We start from the raw sequence: 17738 nt of genomic DNA on the forward strand, positions 1-17738 counted from the left end.
GTAAAGGTGTCTTGAAGGATAAAATAGTGTGTGGAGGCGTCACGGGCTGGCACCTGTGGCGTCACTGGCGTTACGCACTGCAGGCGTGATCGCTCTGCTGCTGGCAATGCAGACTCCTACGAGCCGAGGCCGCTGCAGTGAAACTTATACCGGTAATATGACTTTCACGAGGGATGCTCTTTATTAACGGCTGGACTGCTTTCCCAGATGTTTCACAAGCAGGCTACTGAAAAAACTGGAAATTTAGTTCATGCATCCAGGAGTAGGTATAGTGGTTACCATGGCCTCAAAAAGGTGAACGCAGAGAAAAAAAAATATTCCTGAATGGCAACTAAGCAGCTTCATGAAATACTATAATGCATTCAAATGGTTAGTAATTCAAACTCAAGGTCACCTCAATATCACGGTTATCTTTGGGCAGTTACCTTTTTTTCCGATTGCTAATTCTGGTTGGACCGGTTTAATTTCAAGGGGCTGGATACCCTCACGGCCTATTAGCTGTATGTGAAGTACGCGGTAAAGGAGTACATATTGTAGTTTAAAATGCAAGATAAGGCACTAAAAATGCAAAAATGCATCAAGTGTCCGCGCGGTGCTGCCCCCTCGCGGCGGCGGCGGCGGCCAGTTTGTCTGTGGTCACTGTCAGTGGGCGGCGCGCGCGGCCTGACGTCACTCCAGGATCGATCTCTATATAAAAGCCGTGAGCCTCCAACATCATGTCAGAGTCACCCTCGAAGAAGAACAAGATGGCCTCATCCCTGGACCAGCTGAAGGAGATGACGGTGGTGGTGGCGGACACCGGGGATTTTGAGAGTAAGTGCCGCACACCTGTCCTGCCTTATCATGCTGAGGCCGCCCCGCACACCTGCCCGGCTACCTGTGCCCCGCCAGGCGTGTGTGGGCAGGCCGTGGGAGTGTTTCCAGGAGGCCTGGGCAATGCGTGAGGCTTGTCTTGGGGGTGAAAACAATCAGGAGTGTTAGGCGGAGGCGGCATGGCAGGTGTTGTAAGAATTAGCTCGCAGCCGCAAAATAGCTCGCAGAGAGTGGTTCAACTTTTTTATTTATTGTTTCACTCCCCGCTATCGTTTACTTTGCTTGTTTCGGCTCCACTGCATGGCGCAGAAACACTGTTAATCAAGAGACGGCTTTATAGTTAAAGAATAGGGCAGATTTTAGGAAGATGTCCACTCAGTTCTTGCTTGTTTGGTCCGTTGATCTGATGTGTTGTTTTCTCGCGGGGAATATCAACCATTACAAAGATCACAAGTGGACAAACTAGAACAAAGCCAGACAAATTGATGTTTTTAATAAACAATCAATCATGTTTTAATGCTGCGACTTATTTCTGCGAGGCGGTATTTCTCGCAATACCGGGGGCGGGGCGGCGGAGTCTGGCTGACGGGCAAGTGTCACGCCCCGCCGCCTTTCCAGCCCCGACGTGCACCACAAGCATGAACTGTCAAATTACGGCAAGATTCATACTGCTCTCCCTGCCGCCCTAGCACGGAATAGCTATCAAGGGAGACTAGCGGAGCACGGCCGATGTGGGTGTGTGGGAACAGTTCCCTGCCGGTGACAGGCCCGCATGGAGGAATTTGACAGTGCTGTGAATATATTACGTAATGTCGTAAAATATTGCGGCCTATCTTTAAACCCCTTGCTCCAGAGTGGCCCTGATCACCTCCATAACCAGGCACTCCCTAGCTGCCGGCCTATCATCATCTACCTCAGACCCCAGACTCCTAGGTTATAACAGTGAGGTTGGGGGTAGCACACTTTTCCAGGTTACTCCTACTAGAGTTATACTTTATCATGGGCCTGCTTATATGCCCCACTTCTCCCTGCACAATAAAGATCAACATTGAGATACTAGATCATTGCAGCACACAGGCTTATTCACCAGTTCATGGTGTTGCTCCATTGAACGTGTGCCAAGAAGAAATTTTCTAAAAGCTCCACCAGGAATGTTAAAGGATTAAAATTCAAAATTAATGTCTAAGACTCTTAAGTCATCTTCAACATACTGATAACATTGTCCTTTTTGCAAAACAAGTGGTAATTATAAGCAGCAGCAGATGATAGCAGAAATAAACAGGGAGAGCCTATAAGTAGGGCTTACATTAAAAAGACTAAAAATGTCTTCAATAATCTCCCTCAAATTATAAAATACAGTAAACCCTCCATGAATCAGAATAATTGGGGGGGGAAGACCTTATCCAAACTAGCCAAAAATTCATATCTGAATTTAAAAAAAAAATTGTGTGTAACCAAGCAAGGCTGTTCCAGGGTAGACCAGCAATTCTGAATTATTCTTTCTTAAAAGAAAAAAAGGGGAGCTGGAGTAGAGCAGGGCTGTACGAATATAAATTTATAAGGCTCTGGAGTACTGTCCTGTTCAATGGGGCAGCAAAGGTGAGATGGCAGCAGTAAGGGCAGCTGCTGTAAACAAAGCACAGAACAGAAACGTATGTGGCACACCATGTCTGTCAGAAAAGCTTGGTTTTGGGTGAATGAGTTAAGAGGTGCATTTAGTGCACACAAATCTAAACTTTTATTAAATCTGAAAATTAATTTAAATATTCCCTGTGCGTGTCCATGATAGAAAAATAAGTCCGTCCTAATGCTGTGCGAGCACACACCTTATATCCTGGACTTTGGTCCGATTTATGGATATGTATACAAAGCCCTGAAGAGTCGGATTTATCTGCCTATAGAGGGACTGAGAGATCAATGTTGGGTATCCCATAATGGATAAGGACAACTGCAGCTGGGTAAGAAAACTGTCAAAAGTAGATGACTTAAAGGCATTTAAAATCAAGAAATGGCAATGGTCAGCTCACAGATGTAGGAGAGAGAACAACATATGGACAAAACAGTGGTTGATTGACTGTAATGGTATTGAGATACTGAGAAAAGGTATGGAATAATAAGGTACCAGGAAGTAGTAATCTTGTTAATATTCTAGTCAGTACAACCTGTTATTGTGGCATATATAAAAATGTATAGTTATGGCTGTTAGACATTAATTATGAGTGTTGAGACCTGTTCCATGTAAGGCTGAGTCATGCATGTGTGACAGATGTCTTCCTGTCCAGGTAGCCAATCAATACCTCCTCCCTCCACATCAGTGCCATCAGGAATGTGGACACATTATCTTCACCACAGCAATGTAGGTCACATGCAACACTCAGCTCACACTTTCCTGCAGCCTTTGATTTGACACAATTACTTACTTTAATGATTAAAATGGTTCATCCCAGAGGTTCTCATTGATAGTCTAAAAGGTTACTTATTATTTAATCATGCAAAGAACAGTAAATCTGTAATAATTTCAAAGGTTTTAGTTCCTTGTTCCTTGAATAGGAATTTTCAATAAGAAAAATGGTTTAGCCTATAACTCTCCAGGAATTGCCACAGATCATTTGCATTTGTAAAGAGAAGGAAAGTTTTGTTGCCTCCACCTCAGGGAAAAGAGTATGATATGTCATTCAATCATCCAAATCATCTACCATATGCTAATCAATTATGCCAACCTGACTAATATAATTTTGACAGCCATGGAGAAGTACAAGCCCACTGATGCCACCACCAACCCATCCCTCATCCTGCAGGCAGCCAACATGCCCCAGTATGCTAACCTCATCACTGATGCCGTGGAGTATGGCAAGAGGAAGGGACAGTGAGTATACTAGCCTTCCAGTTTCCTGAAAATCCATAATAAAACATATGTTTGGTGTAGGGGGTAGCACATTGAGCCACAAATATGCAGGCCTGAGTTCGATCCCAGCCTGGACAGACTATACCCAGCTCACCCATTTGTTCATCCTCCCTTTCCAAGAAAAGGTAAAGGTAGGTGCATATGCTATAGCTGTGCGTGACTGCGGTGCTCATCTCCAATCCATTAGCCCTTCGAGCCTGTGGTAGGTAACAACCAATTACCCCTAGACATAGACCAGTGCAAAATCTGGATTGCCACAGTTCACCTTCCCCAGGTTTCCCCAGGTACCCATTTCTCGACCAGCCTGAAAGGGAGGATGAATAGCTGGATGAGCTATATGCTGACTGCCTGGTCCAGGATTCAAACCCAGGCATGCCGACCACTAGACCACGCATTCCCAGTTCCAGGTGGTCGATAAATCGGTACCTGGGAAAAGTAAACTGTAGTAGCTTGGATGTCGCAATTGCCCTGTGTCCTGGGGTATTGCGTTATTACCCACCACAGGCTCAAGGGCCACTGAGACAGATTTTTGAAGGAGAAAGTGTGTAATACACTAAAAATACAATAAATAGAGAGAGAGAGAAAGAGAGAGAGAGAGAGAGAGAGAGAGAGAGAGAGAGAGAGAGAGAGAGAGAGAGAGAGAGAGAGATCCATGAAGCTTTTTCTTTGCAGAACTGAGTTTGTTCTAAATGTTAAGGCACAGGTATAGGGTTAAGGACAAGAAACAAATGGCAATGAGGGTTAAGTAGCCTCTGAGCATCTATGTCAGTTTATTGAGTCCATTTTTCAGCAACTGGGATAATGAGAAAAGGAAATAAATTAGATGGAAAAGTTGTTGAGGCATTTAAAGTTTCTAGAGATCTTTCATCAGCGTTGTATAATGTTTTGAAATCAACAATGTGTGTCAGAGACAAAAATATTATCCATGTTGATAGGTGTGTGAATTTTCAAGTTAATCATGAAGTGAATGATAGGTTATAATTTTAACCAAGGTTGTGATTTCCATATATGCAGAGTTAATTTCATCAGTAATAGGACAGATAGTACAGACCAGAAAAAAAATACAAAACACACTTGAACAGACACTGTATGTATAACCTATCCATTCTTCCATTCACATATCTTTCAACTAAGTGAATGTTTTCATGGTGATTTAGGATTTTTGTTGTTCATGGCCAGAAAACAAGGGCAAGAGCTGCTGCAGCCCTGAAGCTAAGATGTATACACATAAAACATGAAGAGAGGGAGAGGGAGGGGTAAGGAGAGCATGAGAGGTGGTGGTTGGGATAGGGAGAGAAGGAAAGGCAAGAGAGGGAATATGAAAAAAAGCTAGAAATGGGGAGCAGGCAGAAGGGAATGTAGAAAAGATAAAGAAGAGGGCGATGTGGAAGGGAGAGGAAGGCAAAGGAATGTTCTGGTGGTTGGCTTCATGGTGAGGCAACATATAGGGGAGCCAGTGAAAGTGTGTCTGAAGGTTGGCACTCCTGCCTAGGTCTCTGCTCAGGAAAAAATTTCACTTTTTTACCTTGTGCTCTGTTTGAAAGCTTTATCTCTGTCGAGGAGAGTTAAGATAATTAAATCATTGAATTTGATGGGCCTTATCTTTGTTGTTGTTGTTATTATTATTATTATTATTATTATTATTATTATTATTATTATTATTATTATTATTTTCATCATTCTTATCGATTGCATCATGAAAACTGGTAAAATAAAGCTTGTGTTGGGCCTGTTAATATATAAAGCTAATGGGAAAGAATCATAATATTGTTTATTGAATGAGCTGAGGTGTTCAGGGGAAGGCCAAGAGAACATTGCAATGGTGACAAGGTTACTACAGACAATTGCCATTCATCTTTAAGAACAAAAGAATGCATACATAATTAAGTAATTACATCAGAAGCTTTGATAAGATGCCTATTGGTGTAACAATTAATATATTAATTGCCATAGCTCTTTAATTTCTAAGGACTACGACCACATAAGTACAAAGTGTTATATTTATAATTTATAAAATACAATTATCAACAGCTTTTAAGTTCTTCACCCCAACAAGTAGACAAAGCCGTATGAATATGAAGAATCATTATGGCAACACTTCTTTCCTACTGTGGCTCTGCGTGACAGACAGGAAGCTGACAACTTTTTTTCTCCGCAGCTTTTTCTTCCTTGTGTAACTTAATGGATTCCTTGTTTACTTTACTTGAGGGCCCTATTTACCATCTTGCATTACATTTACACAAAAAAGTATTTGTTTAAAAAGTGAGCACAAACAAATTGATGATTTGGGGAATATTCCTGTTTACTTTGGGAAAACCATTGGAGGGAATTCCCCAGTGGGAAACATCTTGGAGACAACCTGGAAGGTAACCAGGCAGACCTACCTGTCCTTACCTGCCAGGGTTTCAGGACTCACCTGGGAAGCTTATTCCAGGTTTAGTTCACCATGGAGTGATGGGTTAGTTTATACAGATAATAGTGATCCCTGAAGGGCTGTTTGGGGAGAGGGGGGAAAGATCTTTGAGAAACTTTGAGCAGGCAAGGATGGAGTGTCTGGATAGAGAAAGTTGGAAGCTCTTCTGCTGTGGCCATCCCCTGGTGGGAGCTCCTAAGAGCAGGTGTCGATGAAATGATGAAGGGGTGTTTCAATGTATTTGGAATAGAATCAGTTAATGATAATGTTTGCTTGTTTTCTATAACAGCATAACTTACATTAGTAGTCTCAATACTGTCACCAGCCTTCATGCCATGTATTGTGCAAGACGCCAAATACATTCAGAGGGGAATCAATGCACGGATTTGCCATTCATCAAGGAAATGCGATTTTTTAAAATATTGATGTTGAAGTTTAGAAAAATTACTCTTAAATCCTGATACTTTTGCCAAGTCACTCCAGCATTCATTGTCAGTGTTGCCAAGGAAGTTGATTTCTCCATGAGTGTGAAGGATATGACTCATGGCCTGCCAAGCATATCATTGTGCACTCTTAGTAGGAGGCTGTCTGTTGTTGTTGTTATTCTCATCATCATCATCATTACAAAAAACATATCTTTCTATTAATTATTTGGAAGGGGGCACAAGGAATTCAATGGCCTTCAATGCTTTGAAAGCAAAGTTTCTCCTGTTAGCTAGATGCAAACTTTCTGACACCTATCCTCTTCTTTGATAACATGCAAATGTCTCCCTCCTCTGCAATTAGCATTCATACCCTAACTCATACACACACAAAAATGCTCTTTAACCTTTTTATGTATCTGCCAATTCGTTTCTCCTTCCCAGATGATAGCCACATACAAAGGCCTGGTGCAACACCTGTATGGAGTGTGTGTGTGGGGTGCGGGGGGGGGTGATGTCCCCTTCTCACACGGTTCTACTAAGCAGAGTAGTCAAGGCTTCTTGCTCCAGTTCCCTTTCTATGGCTGAATCCTCAAATTGCCACAATCTGCAACAGTGTTACTCCACATACTTTTTCTTAGTGTTTTTATTGCCCACTGCTCTTCTAAACTTGCTGACTGCATGTCCCCACCACCCCTAGAGCCCCATTGCACAGGAATTTATGCTAAAGTGTGTATGCCGAACATCTTATGAATTTGCCAATGCAAGTATCATTATTATTACCCCTTTCCTGAAAAGTGAGAAAACTATAGAATCATTGTTTTCATATAGCTTTATATTTTTTTTAAGTAAGGAGCATCAAGGGCCTTGCCTCAGAAACTAACTTGACCAAGGAAATTTGGAAGCTCCTTGTCATCTTAGGAGAGGTAGCTGGCATATTTCTCTTTAGCCTTTGGTCTGTAGCAATTATTGACTTATCCAGTCAATTTCTGCTTAACATGTGTAGACTCATTAATTTTGTATATCATCATCATTTCATCGATGCCTGCTCCTAGGAGCTCCCACCAGGGGATGGCCATGGCAGAAGAGTTTCCAACTTTCTCTATCCAGACACTCCCTCCTTGCCTGCTCAAAGTTTCTCGAAGATCTTTCATCCCCCTCCCTAACCTACTCCTGCACCCTATCTTTCCATTTCACTGGAGGTTGTCGTCTAGTATTCCCTCCCTCTATCTCACTCACATACACTCTTCTGGTCATCTTTCTCTCCTCCATTCGCCCCATTGAGCATAGTAAATTGATTACACTATTGATAGGTTAATCAACCTATCAACAGTTCATTCATTATACTATGCTCAATATATAAAATTAACTTAGAGAAGGATTATCATGTGAAGCATCAAGCAGCCAGTCATGCATTAAGCAAGTGTCCATCCACCACCAAAGTATAGTAACTGCCTTTTTTTCTTCTTTTTCAAAATAAGTGTGCTGAATATTTATAATGTACATGCTACTTTTCACTATTCTCAACTTGATACTTAGAGTATACTGTTTTGCAGCTAAACTCTTTACCATAATTGAGGGCCCCAGGACCATAGGGGCTCAAGCACCGCCTCCCCGAATATGGAGATATTCATATCAAAAGAATTGGCAACTCTTCCTCTGTCTGGCTATGGCATTTGCAACACTGTTTTCCAGCTTCAATAAGGTTGAGTCTTGTAGTAGCTAGTTAAGTCACAACTTAATCGACTTGGGAAGCACGTGTTGTGTTTGGTGGTTGAGCCCAATGGCTCGTCCGCTCAAGACCAGAGAGACTCAAGTTCAGCGAGAGGGGCCAACCAACGAGAGAGTACAACGCAAAGCCCATAGCCATCTCTTGTCTTTTTTTTTCCCCCCCCATAAGAAATGCGTCACCCTGAGCCAACCACCGCGCTGCTAACTATTTAGCTTTCCTTACCCTTCCTCCCCCAGTCTTCCTTAAACCTCATAGTTGGACACGCTGGTTCTTGTGTCCACAGAATCTCTTTGCCTTTGACTAACCAGTGCCACCTGTTAATCCTTTGTTTTACCATCATTACTAACTTATTTTCTTAATGACCTCCTCTAACATAGCATTAATTCATCCTTCAATTTGTTGCTTTGTTTTAAGTAACTATTGTACTCTAGTACCAATACTTGTATTTTAACACATTTTTCAATACACTGAGCCTATGATACTTTTCCTTCATGTAGTTTATTGTATTTATATTATTATTATTATTATTATTGTTGTTGTTATACTATGCTCTTTTTGCTGTTGTGATACCAGGAAGGTGTTAAAAACTTCATTATTTACTTCAGGTAAAACATTTTATCAAGGTTTAAATCCCAGGTCATGCAATGAAATGTACAAAAACTTAAGGGGGGTTACATTTTATGTGCTAGCGCACAAACGCACCATACATTTTTTTCCATTCTTGGTCAAAAAAATTCTGAAGAGCAGGGCTTGTCTGAAACTTGGTTGATATTGATATCTTTCTTAGAAGTTGAGTTATTGTTGACAAACTTTAGATGCAGTTTTCTCAGTTTTTTAAAAATGGCACTTGAGCCCCTATAGTCCTGGGGCCCTCAATTGTTATCCACTTATATAATCTGTGTTCATGCGTGAAAGCTATCATATAGTAATTAATGAGTATATTAAATGGTTCATCCCAGTGAGTTTTCTCCATCTTGCAGAAACAAGAAAGAAAAGGTGTCTCGTGCCATGGACAGGCTGTTTGTCCTCTTTGGCTGTGAAATTTTGAAGATTGTTCCCGGCCGAGTGAGCATTGAGGTTGATGCTCGCCTCAGCTTCGACAAGGAAGCCAGCGTCAACAAGGCTCGCAAGTTTATTTCAATGTTTGCTGCTGAGGGCTATGACAAGGAGCGTATCCTCATCAAGCTGGCCTCCACTTGGGAAGGAATTCAGGCAGCAAAGTGAGTTAAATTCAAAATGTGTAACCTACAGATAAAGTTGAGGGAAATTGATAAACTGGTTGTTGTCCAAGATCTGATTTGCTGAGTTCTTTGATGTCTAATTACTGTTTGCCCCTTGAGGTAAGGAGAACCAGAACTTCTAGAAAATCATTAAATATGATATGTCAGCGTGATTGAAAACACACAAAACAATATTTGTAAAGTTTATTTCATTGAGAGCAAGAATAAGTAAAGGACAATGCTTTCCAGTTAGTCTATTAGTCCAATTAGACTTAATATTAACTTATTAGTAATGTCCATATATCCATAATTATTAAGTATCAATGTATCATACTAATGTATGTGTGTGTTGCATGTCCATGAAGCACTCTTCCTTAGGCTGGCAGATAAATGTTTTAAACTTTCTCTCAGGGAGTTGGAGGAGGATCACTGCATTCACTGCAACCTGACACTGCTGTTTGGCTTCGCCCAGGCTGTGGCATGTGCTGAGGCCGGAGTCACCCTCATCTCGCCTTTTGTTGGCCGCATCTTGGACTGGTCAGTTATTATTTGCTCTTGAGTGTTTCATATGTTGTAATTTTTAACTATTGATGGCATTGACTTGTTTAACAAATTTAACACTGTATGACATGTCCTGTGTTTGTTTCATAGTAGTACTAATGCTAATCTTGTGTGATTTTTAGTAATCTCATAATTTCAAGTGTAACATCATCTGGTAACCAGGTATGTGGCAAACACTGACCAGAAATCCTATGAGCCTGAAGATGATCCAGGTGTGAAAAGCGTTACTAAGATCTACAACTACTACAAGAAGTTTGGTTACAAGACTGTTGTCATGGGAGCCTCCTTTAGGAACTCTGGTTAGTGCCTCAAAGGTGCATCTTTTAGTAGCTCATGATAATTTGGCTGATAAAATATTTGAGAGAAAAGTATAACGTGATGTTGGTATAATCAAAGAATTTTATATAGGGGGCTAATATACTCTATATAGTATTTACTTGAAATCACTAGCACAACCTTCAGTTCAAGAGAAATTTTGAGGCAAGGAGCCTGTGCCTTAGTGCTCTTGTTCTTTGGGAGTCCTTGACATATAACAACTCCTGAGAAGTAAAAAAAAAATGTGATGATGCACTCTAGCAAATGTTTGTTTTGAGAATGCTGCCAGCTTAATGCTTTTCTTAAATATAGTACTCACCAGCTATCAACTAGTTTTACAGAATGTTGAAAATACAAGGTATAGCATAGAAAGTGACTAATACAATGTAGATTAATGTATTTCATTTTTTTTTTCCAGGACTATAATCAGAAGTGCTGCTATTGTTGGCAGTTAAATTGAGATTGGATGTCTGAAAAATAATTCATGAATTGGAGAATCATCTTTTTTCTGTACTTCTTGTCAGGTGAGATCCGTGCATTAGGTGGCTGCGACCTCCTTACCATTGGGCCGAAGTTCCTAGAGGAGCTTCAGAATAGCACTGAGCCTGTGGTCCAGCATCTATCAGAAGCCAGTGGTAAGTACCCCAAAAAGTCTTTTGTGTTACAAGTGGTGAGATCCACATACTTATATTAATGATTGACTTTTCCAAATGGACCCACTGGAATGTAGCCTGTAGGCTTTGTGAAGCCCTGCAAGCTGTGAGGTAAAGAATGTCACATGAGTGAAATAACCAGAATACTCGGTTGAAACATTGGGTGTACTTCATTCCAAAAAATAAACAGATGCAAGTACTCCAACACCTCCCTTGTATGACCCTACATCAAAAGTTCTGCTTCTTCAGCTTAAAAGCATATTTGATACAAAAAAAATTGCCAAAATATTAGAGGTTGAAGGGGCATGCTTGTAGCATATATTCATAATGATTTTTATGCTACAACTCGGTTGCATCCATATTGAACCCAAACCCATGGCCATTCAGACATCAGGTGCCAATGAGTCGAGAGATTTAGATAGCCATGGCATTCTTTGATGTACGTATGTACATTTTTAACCCGTCTGCTGCGATTGGCACGGATTTGGCTTTCACTGGTAGCCTGGTAACACATACACCCAGGTCCTTCTCTGCCTCTGTGGTGGATAGTGGAGTGTTTTCCATGTGGTATTGGTATGCTAGATATCCCCTCCCAAGGTGCATGAATTGAATTCAATTCATTGAATTGTAGCAACCACTTTTTGTTCTTTCATGTAGCTTGGTGATGTCTTCTTGTAGGAAATCCGCAGTCAAGGGGTTAAAGGCATTCTTTGATGTATTTATGTACATTTGTTCAAAATTCTCTCTTACCTTGATTGTGGAAGAAGTTATTCATGGACCTCTTATCTCTCCACTCTTTGTGCCATTATGTCTGAACAATTTGGGCTCAGGATGGATGTTATTGAGGTGCTGAATGGCAATAATATTGTGAATAAATTAACACAAATATTCATCTAGACCCAACTCCCATTGGTATAGTGTTTAGCAATCAAAAAATATTTGGTTAGTATTGTGAAAGTGGTAGTCATCACTATTCCATTTAATTGAAATTGTGCTTCCGACTTTAATATTGCAGACTTAAAGTGTTTTAGTTTGCAGTGTGCCCTGTAAAAGAGGAAAGGGTCAAGGTCCAGTGCTATAATACTGAACTTATCCACTTTGATGAATCTACTTTTAAGCTATAACTACTACTTATGCAAAGTTTGCACAATATTGTATTGTCCTTGGACACCCTCCAAAAGTATTATAAACTTAAATTTCTACTCAAAACAATACTTTAAAAATCTTTACTGCAGCTCCCTGCTGATGTAAACAAAGCATTCCCCTGCAGTACTGCATCTCCCATTCCCCTGCGCCTCGTGAGAGGTTATCTTACAAGACCGCTCTTGCTCACTTCCTGACAGTGTGTCTGCACTGGTAACACTGCTGGTTTCACTGTCCTCCACCTCCTTTTCAGGGTCATAATTTGAGTCATATTCGTCTGAAGAGTCTTATAATAGATCCTTACAATCTGTCTCATAGATATAATCTTTATCACGGCTATCTGAAGGAGGAAACTCCATTATCCCCACCATGCATCTCGGTCAGAGTAGTGCGATCATAGAAAATGGAGGATCTTGGAAGGTCTGAGGTAATAATATTATCATACCTCTGTGTGAGAAATGGACTCCATAATTAATTGAATGGCTACTGGGTGCAACCTTATATCTGGGTGCAACCTTATATCAGATAAGTGGCTGTATGTAATGGTTCACATGTTTGTTTCTCAAGTATGTTACCAACACATGGGGTCTGAAAAGTCAAGGTCCACGCTCATTTCGCTTGATACCTCAAGGACACTTTTGCGCATGAGATGCACATACATCAAAACAGTATTGTAAGTGTGAGAGGGTTAAATGACAAGTTTGATTGGCACTGCAAATGCACAAACTAGTTGCAGAATGGCTCAAATATGTAATGAACCGTGATAGCACACAAGAAAGCCTTTAACCCTTGCACTACGGCTGGGCCAAAACAGCGCCTCGTGCCGTATCCGAGATCGCTGCGCACACCAAATTTCAAATGTCGCTATTGAATAGAAAAAGTTTTCAGCCATAAACTCAACATAATCATCATGTATTATATATGAAAACATGCAGAATTAAATGGTGCACATAAAGAAACAAGTTAATTGATAATTTTGAGATGTAAGCATAAATGTACAGAGATGAAATAACTCGTATACTAGCAAAAGCGAGCCAGGACGCAGTATGCGTGTCCTCGGATATGGTACGGCGCACATAATGACGCAGTATATGCGTCCTCGTGTTGAAGGGGTTAAAGTAACTGAGTACACATTTGAGACTGGCTGGGGATGAACCAAAAAGCAGGACAATAGATAAGAGGTGTCCTATGACTCTGAGCTCCATTTAAACATTTGGCCAAATGGACAAGTAATAAAACTAATGTTAAACAGTAAACTCTCAGTTATCCTAATTTATTTACCCAAGGCCCTAACAGATGAATGAAAAATGCAAATGTGGAAATTTTTTTCCCAGGAAAAACATCTTGCACACTCACTCTGTGTAGGAACGGAACTCTGTCATAAGTTGAGGACCCCCTGTATGTGAAACTATCGGTGACCTCAGTGTCCTCACTGCATGCATGAACAGACTGAACTGTGTCATTCAGCATGATTGGAACTTGGTTTTGGTCCAGGAGACCTTCAGTCCCAGTGGCTTCACCATTGCAAGTAAGGCTGAAGCACACTCTCGGCTTCATGTCTTGTTGCAGTGTACACTCCTACAGAAATGTGTGACAACTGGTCCCGCATGAGCAGTTGTGCCTGTTTTAGGTGGGGGTAGCTATAGGCATCTTCAGCCAACTGCAGCCATTTGTGGTTGAATATACTCCAGTCGATGAGCATATAATGCAATTGAGGCAGAAGCACACTCTAGGCTTAATGTCCTGTTGCAATGTACATTCCTACTAAGTTATGTGAAACTGAAGCGAAGGTATTCTACGTCAAACAACTCCTCATTAGACCAGTGCCTTCCTCTGGACACACTCATTGTCCTGAGCAATTTCATTGCTATTACTGGGACTGACAGGGTTGACTATGTGTTATTTGTTGGTGTCCCCATTGGTACCGAGAACAACAGCTCTCTTCTCCTGAATTTTACAAGATCCAGGAGGTTGAGAATTGCAGGTTCTTGGTACCAGAGACCAGAGCTGCACTGCAGGACTTGGTATAGCAATGCTGGAGGGGTAGCTAAGGAGATTGATCACGTCCTTCTAGGTACTCGTTGGAGAAATCCTTCAGAATTGCAGGATTTTCCAGAGTGCTGAGTTCTTTGCAAGTGATCATGGGCTTGTTGTTACAACATGCAACCTTCATTTCAGCTCAAGAAGAATCTTGAGATGCAACAATACTGTGTTCCATCTCAAGAGATTGAAAGACCAAGTATGTGCTCAGTACCCTCGAAGACCCTGCAAAGTTGTGGGATATGTTTAAACATGAAACTCTTAAAGCTGCAAAGGAGCACATTAGAGGGCACCTGAGATCTAGGAGTGGTTTTGCTTCGGAGAAGTTGGAGAATATTGAGGAGTCACCCTGCCAGGCTTGCTGGGAATCATGACCAATATAGGACTCTGTTACATAGGACTAGAGCTCTCCTGAGGAAAGGCAAGGAGAGGTATGACAGGAGTCTCGCTGAGGAAGTCATGAGCTATCTCAAAGCAAATGACCTCCAACCTGCTTACCGAGCCCTAAAGAAGCTCCCTCTCAGGTGAACACTATCCAAACATCAGATTGTTGCCTCATGTTAGACATGGATGGGCAGAGGGCTCGTTGAGCCAAGTACTTTGAGCAGTTGTGCATGGCAAACCCTCCAATAGGGCAGCTTCCAGCTGCTGGGTTGCAAGTGGCAGATACCGATTCATCCATCAATGAAAGCCCACCCTCTTGACGAGGTCAGAGAGTCTGTGGCAAAGATGAGGGATGAAATGGCACCTGGTGTCAATAACATCAGTGCAGAACTGCTTAAAGCAAGAGGTGATGCCATGATATGTGGGTTGCTCGCAGATTGCCATTTGGCAATCTGAGTAGAAGGGGATGGTCATCCTCATCTTGTAAAGGATGATGCTTTTGGTAATAAAGTGTCTTTGCAAAATCATGGGATACGACTGGAATGACTGTGTCAAACCGGCAATTACTCATACTACATAGTCCACCAACGCCAACTCTGGCTATAAGGGCATGTAGCATGCTACCTAGAGGCCAACTCTGCTCACTAGGTTGTTTCTGTAAGAGACAATCTTGAGTGGAGAGGGCCAATGGGATGCCCACAGAGTTCATGACTTGAGCAAGTTGATAGATTCTGCCAGAAGGCATACTTAGGATGAGAAGGGGGCCTGCATGGACACTTTCCAGGAGAAACCCCTGAGCTTGGTGTCATAGAGTGGGCAAGGTAATGCGGCCCCTGCTGTATGACTCCCTTGATTGATTGATCATGCGGCACAGTTGCAGTGTTTAGCTACAGTCATGCTGGCCGCATGTATCCTGGAGTTGGATGTCAGGCAAGCCTTGCTCACCTAGAGGAAGTGGTCACTAGGCAGAACCATCTTTCCAGTCTGGACATGTGCTGCTGCTGCCAGCATCAAAGTAACAATACTGTTTACATCCAAAACCAAGACCAAGGGATTGTATGTATAGCCAGTGTTCTGAAATTTTCTTATTGCACTGATAGATGCCATTCATCTCTTTTTTTTCCATGTTTGTGTTTACAAATGTACTTAAGCTATCTGATAACTGGTGACTACTGACTGTTGGCAGCCAGCTGGCCTCTCGCCCCACTGCTGTGCTTCCAACCAAGCACTCAAGGTAGCAAGGCTGCTTGGTTTATCCAGAGCACCAAGAAAACCCTCGCTTCTCTGGTTCATATGCAGTGACTCAAGTTTAGAGGGGTCAAAGTGCACCCTTTGAATCATGGGCACTCACCCAGTGCACCTGTGTACACTTAGTGAGTTATGATAGTGTCCTTGACTCAAAAGGTGCACTTTGAACCTCACTGCATATGAGCCAGAGAAACAAGGGTTTTCTTGGTGTTCTGGATAAACCAAACAGCCTGGCTACCTCAAGTGCTTAGTGAGAACCACAGCAGTGGGGTGAGAGGCCAGCTGGCTGCCAACAGTCAGTAGTCACCAGTGAAAGCTTAAGTACATTTGTAAACATATGAAAAAAAAAAAAAGTGAATGACCTCTTTCAGTGTAATAAGAAAATATCGGAACACTGGCTATACATACAATCCCTTGGTCTTGGTTTTGGATGTAAACAGTATTGTTACTTTGATGCTGGCAGCAGCATCACATGTCCAGACTGGAAAGATGGTTCTGCCTTGTGACCACTTCCTCTAGGTGAGCAAGGCTGGCCTAACATCCAATCCCAGGATACATGCGGCCAGCATGACTGTAGCTAAACATTGCTACTGCGCCATATGATCCATCAATCAATTATGGGGGGCATACAACAGGGGCTGCCTTGCCCACTTTTTGACACCAACCCCAGGGGATCCTCCTGGCAGGATCTATCAACTTGCTCAAGCCACAACTCTGTGGGCATCCCCTTGGCCTTCTCCACTCAAGATTGTCTCTTACAGAAACAACCTGATGAGCAGGGTCAGTTTCTGGGTATTGTGCTGGAGTTTTTGCAGGAGCCATAAGATCATGAGCCCCATCTGACAAAAAAAACAAAGCAGGGAGGGTGAGATTTTTCCTGGGAGGATTGATCAAAAAAATTCTTTCCACATCATTTGCATTCATCTGTCAGGGCCTTGGTTAAATCAGTTAGGATAACAGATTTTGCTGTTGTTTTATTGTCTTGTATAAAATCCATCCCTATTTCATAATACATAAAACTGCATTAATAAGCTAAGTGTAATATTTTTCTGTTTTCCCAGCCAAAAAGCATGACCTGGAGAAAGTGGAGATGACAGAAGCAAAGTTCCGCTGGGAGCTGAACGAAGATCAAATGGCCACCGACAAGCTGTCTGAAGGAATCCGCAAGTTTGCAGTTGATGCAGTGAAGCTTGAAAAAATGCTTCTGGAAAAGCTAGAGTAAAGACCATACATGTCTGTGTTCCTTGGGATAAATGCATCAACTGGTGGCTGTACTCCTCTTAAGAGAAGGATTTGCACCTATTAATGCAAAGCATCGAAAACAGAAGAATGCATGAACAAGTTTTGTGCATGCAGAGGAAGCATGTGGTTGCTTCCTGTATCATGTTGGTAGTGCAATTGGGTGACATTCCACTAGAGGTTGCTTATAAGTGGTTATTCCAGTTTTCATTGTTGTTGCTGAAATAGGGTGGTGATGCCTGTAATGAGCACAAGTAATTTGCCTTAGCTGTGCTAATGGGAAAGTGGAGTTCTATAGAGCAAGAAATATATATATTGTTAAAATTTCAGAGTTTTATAAATAATTTTGTAGATTCTTGAAATTATTTTGATGATTTTACAAATTTTTAATAAATTTGTTATATCAACTAGCATAAAATATTTTTGTTTAAGTGCATTTTCAGAAGTTAACTTCCAATAAGTAATGATTGATGAATTAATATTCAACAAACGGTCACCTGTAGTGGCTACAATTAAATATTGTATGAATGAACCAGTTATTTTTGTTTCCTCATTTAAATAAGTGATTAAAACAGAAAACAAAATACTAAACTACCCCAGTGTTAATATAACAGTCCTCAGTCAAGACTTACTTTCCAGGGCTGCTCGGC

The 17738-nt window shown here is 41.6% G+C and overlaps 1 protein-coding gene across 3 annotated transcripts; it reads left to right on the forward strand.

Moving 5' to 3' along the window:
• Positions 1-613: 613 nt before the first annotated feature.
• Positions 614-17620, forward strand: LOC127001658 (transaldolase-like). 3 transcript variants are annotated; one of them, XM_050866621.1, is made up of 8 exons: positions 1416-1746; positions 3129-3169; positions 3556-3679; positions 9266-9505; positions 9917-10042; positions 10229-10365; positions 10906-11016; positions 16911-17620. In XM_050866621.1, the coding sequence occupies exons 1-8, from the start codon at positions 1586-1588 to the stop codon at positions 17069-17071; spliced, it is 1101 nt and encodes a 366-aa protein (XP_050722578.1). In that variant the 5' UTR covers positions 1416-1585; the 3' UTR covers positions 17072-17620. The 3 variants fall into 3 exon arrangements, with proteins under 3 accessions (XP_050722579.1, XP_050722578.1, XP_050722580.1); XM_050866622.1 differs by lacking the exons at positions 1416-1746; positions 3129-3169 and adding an exon at positions 614-813; XM_050866623.1 differs by lacking the exon at positions 3129-3169 and having other exon boundaries at positions 1728-1746.
• The last annotated feature ends 118 nt before the right edge of the window (positions 17621-17738 follow it).

The sequence above is a fragment of the Eriocheir sinensis genome, chromosome 21, assembly GCF_024679095.1.
Source record: "Eriocheir sinensis breed Jianghai 21 chromosome 21, ASM2467909v1, whole genome shotgun sequence".
Taxonomy (NCBI): Eukaryota; Metazoa; Arthropoda; class Malacostraca; order Decapoda; family Varunidae; genus Eriocheir; species Eriocheir sinensis.

What these genes read in the sequence shown, in the direction of transcription:
- LOC127001658 (XM_050866621.1), top strand. Translation starts at nt 1,586, where the DNA reads ATGGAGGAATTTGACAGTGCTGTGAATATATTACGTAATGTCGTAAAA. An exon ending in CTCAGACCCCAGACTCCTAG is followed by an intron (nt 1,747 to 3,128) that starts GTTATAACAGTG and finishes CCTCCACATCAG; the next exon opens with TGCCATCAGGAATGTGGACA. An exon ending in ATTATCTTCACCACAGCAAT is followed by an intron (nt 3,170 to 3,555) that starts GTAGGTCACATG and finishes TAATTTTGACAG; the next exon opens with CCATGGAGAAGTACAAGCCC.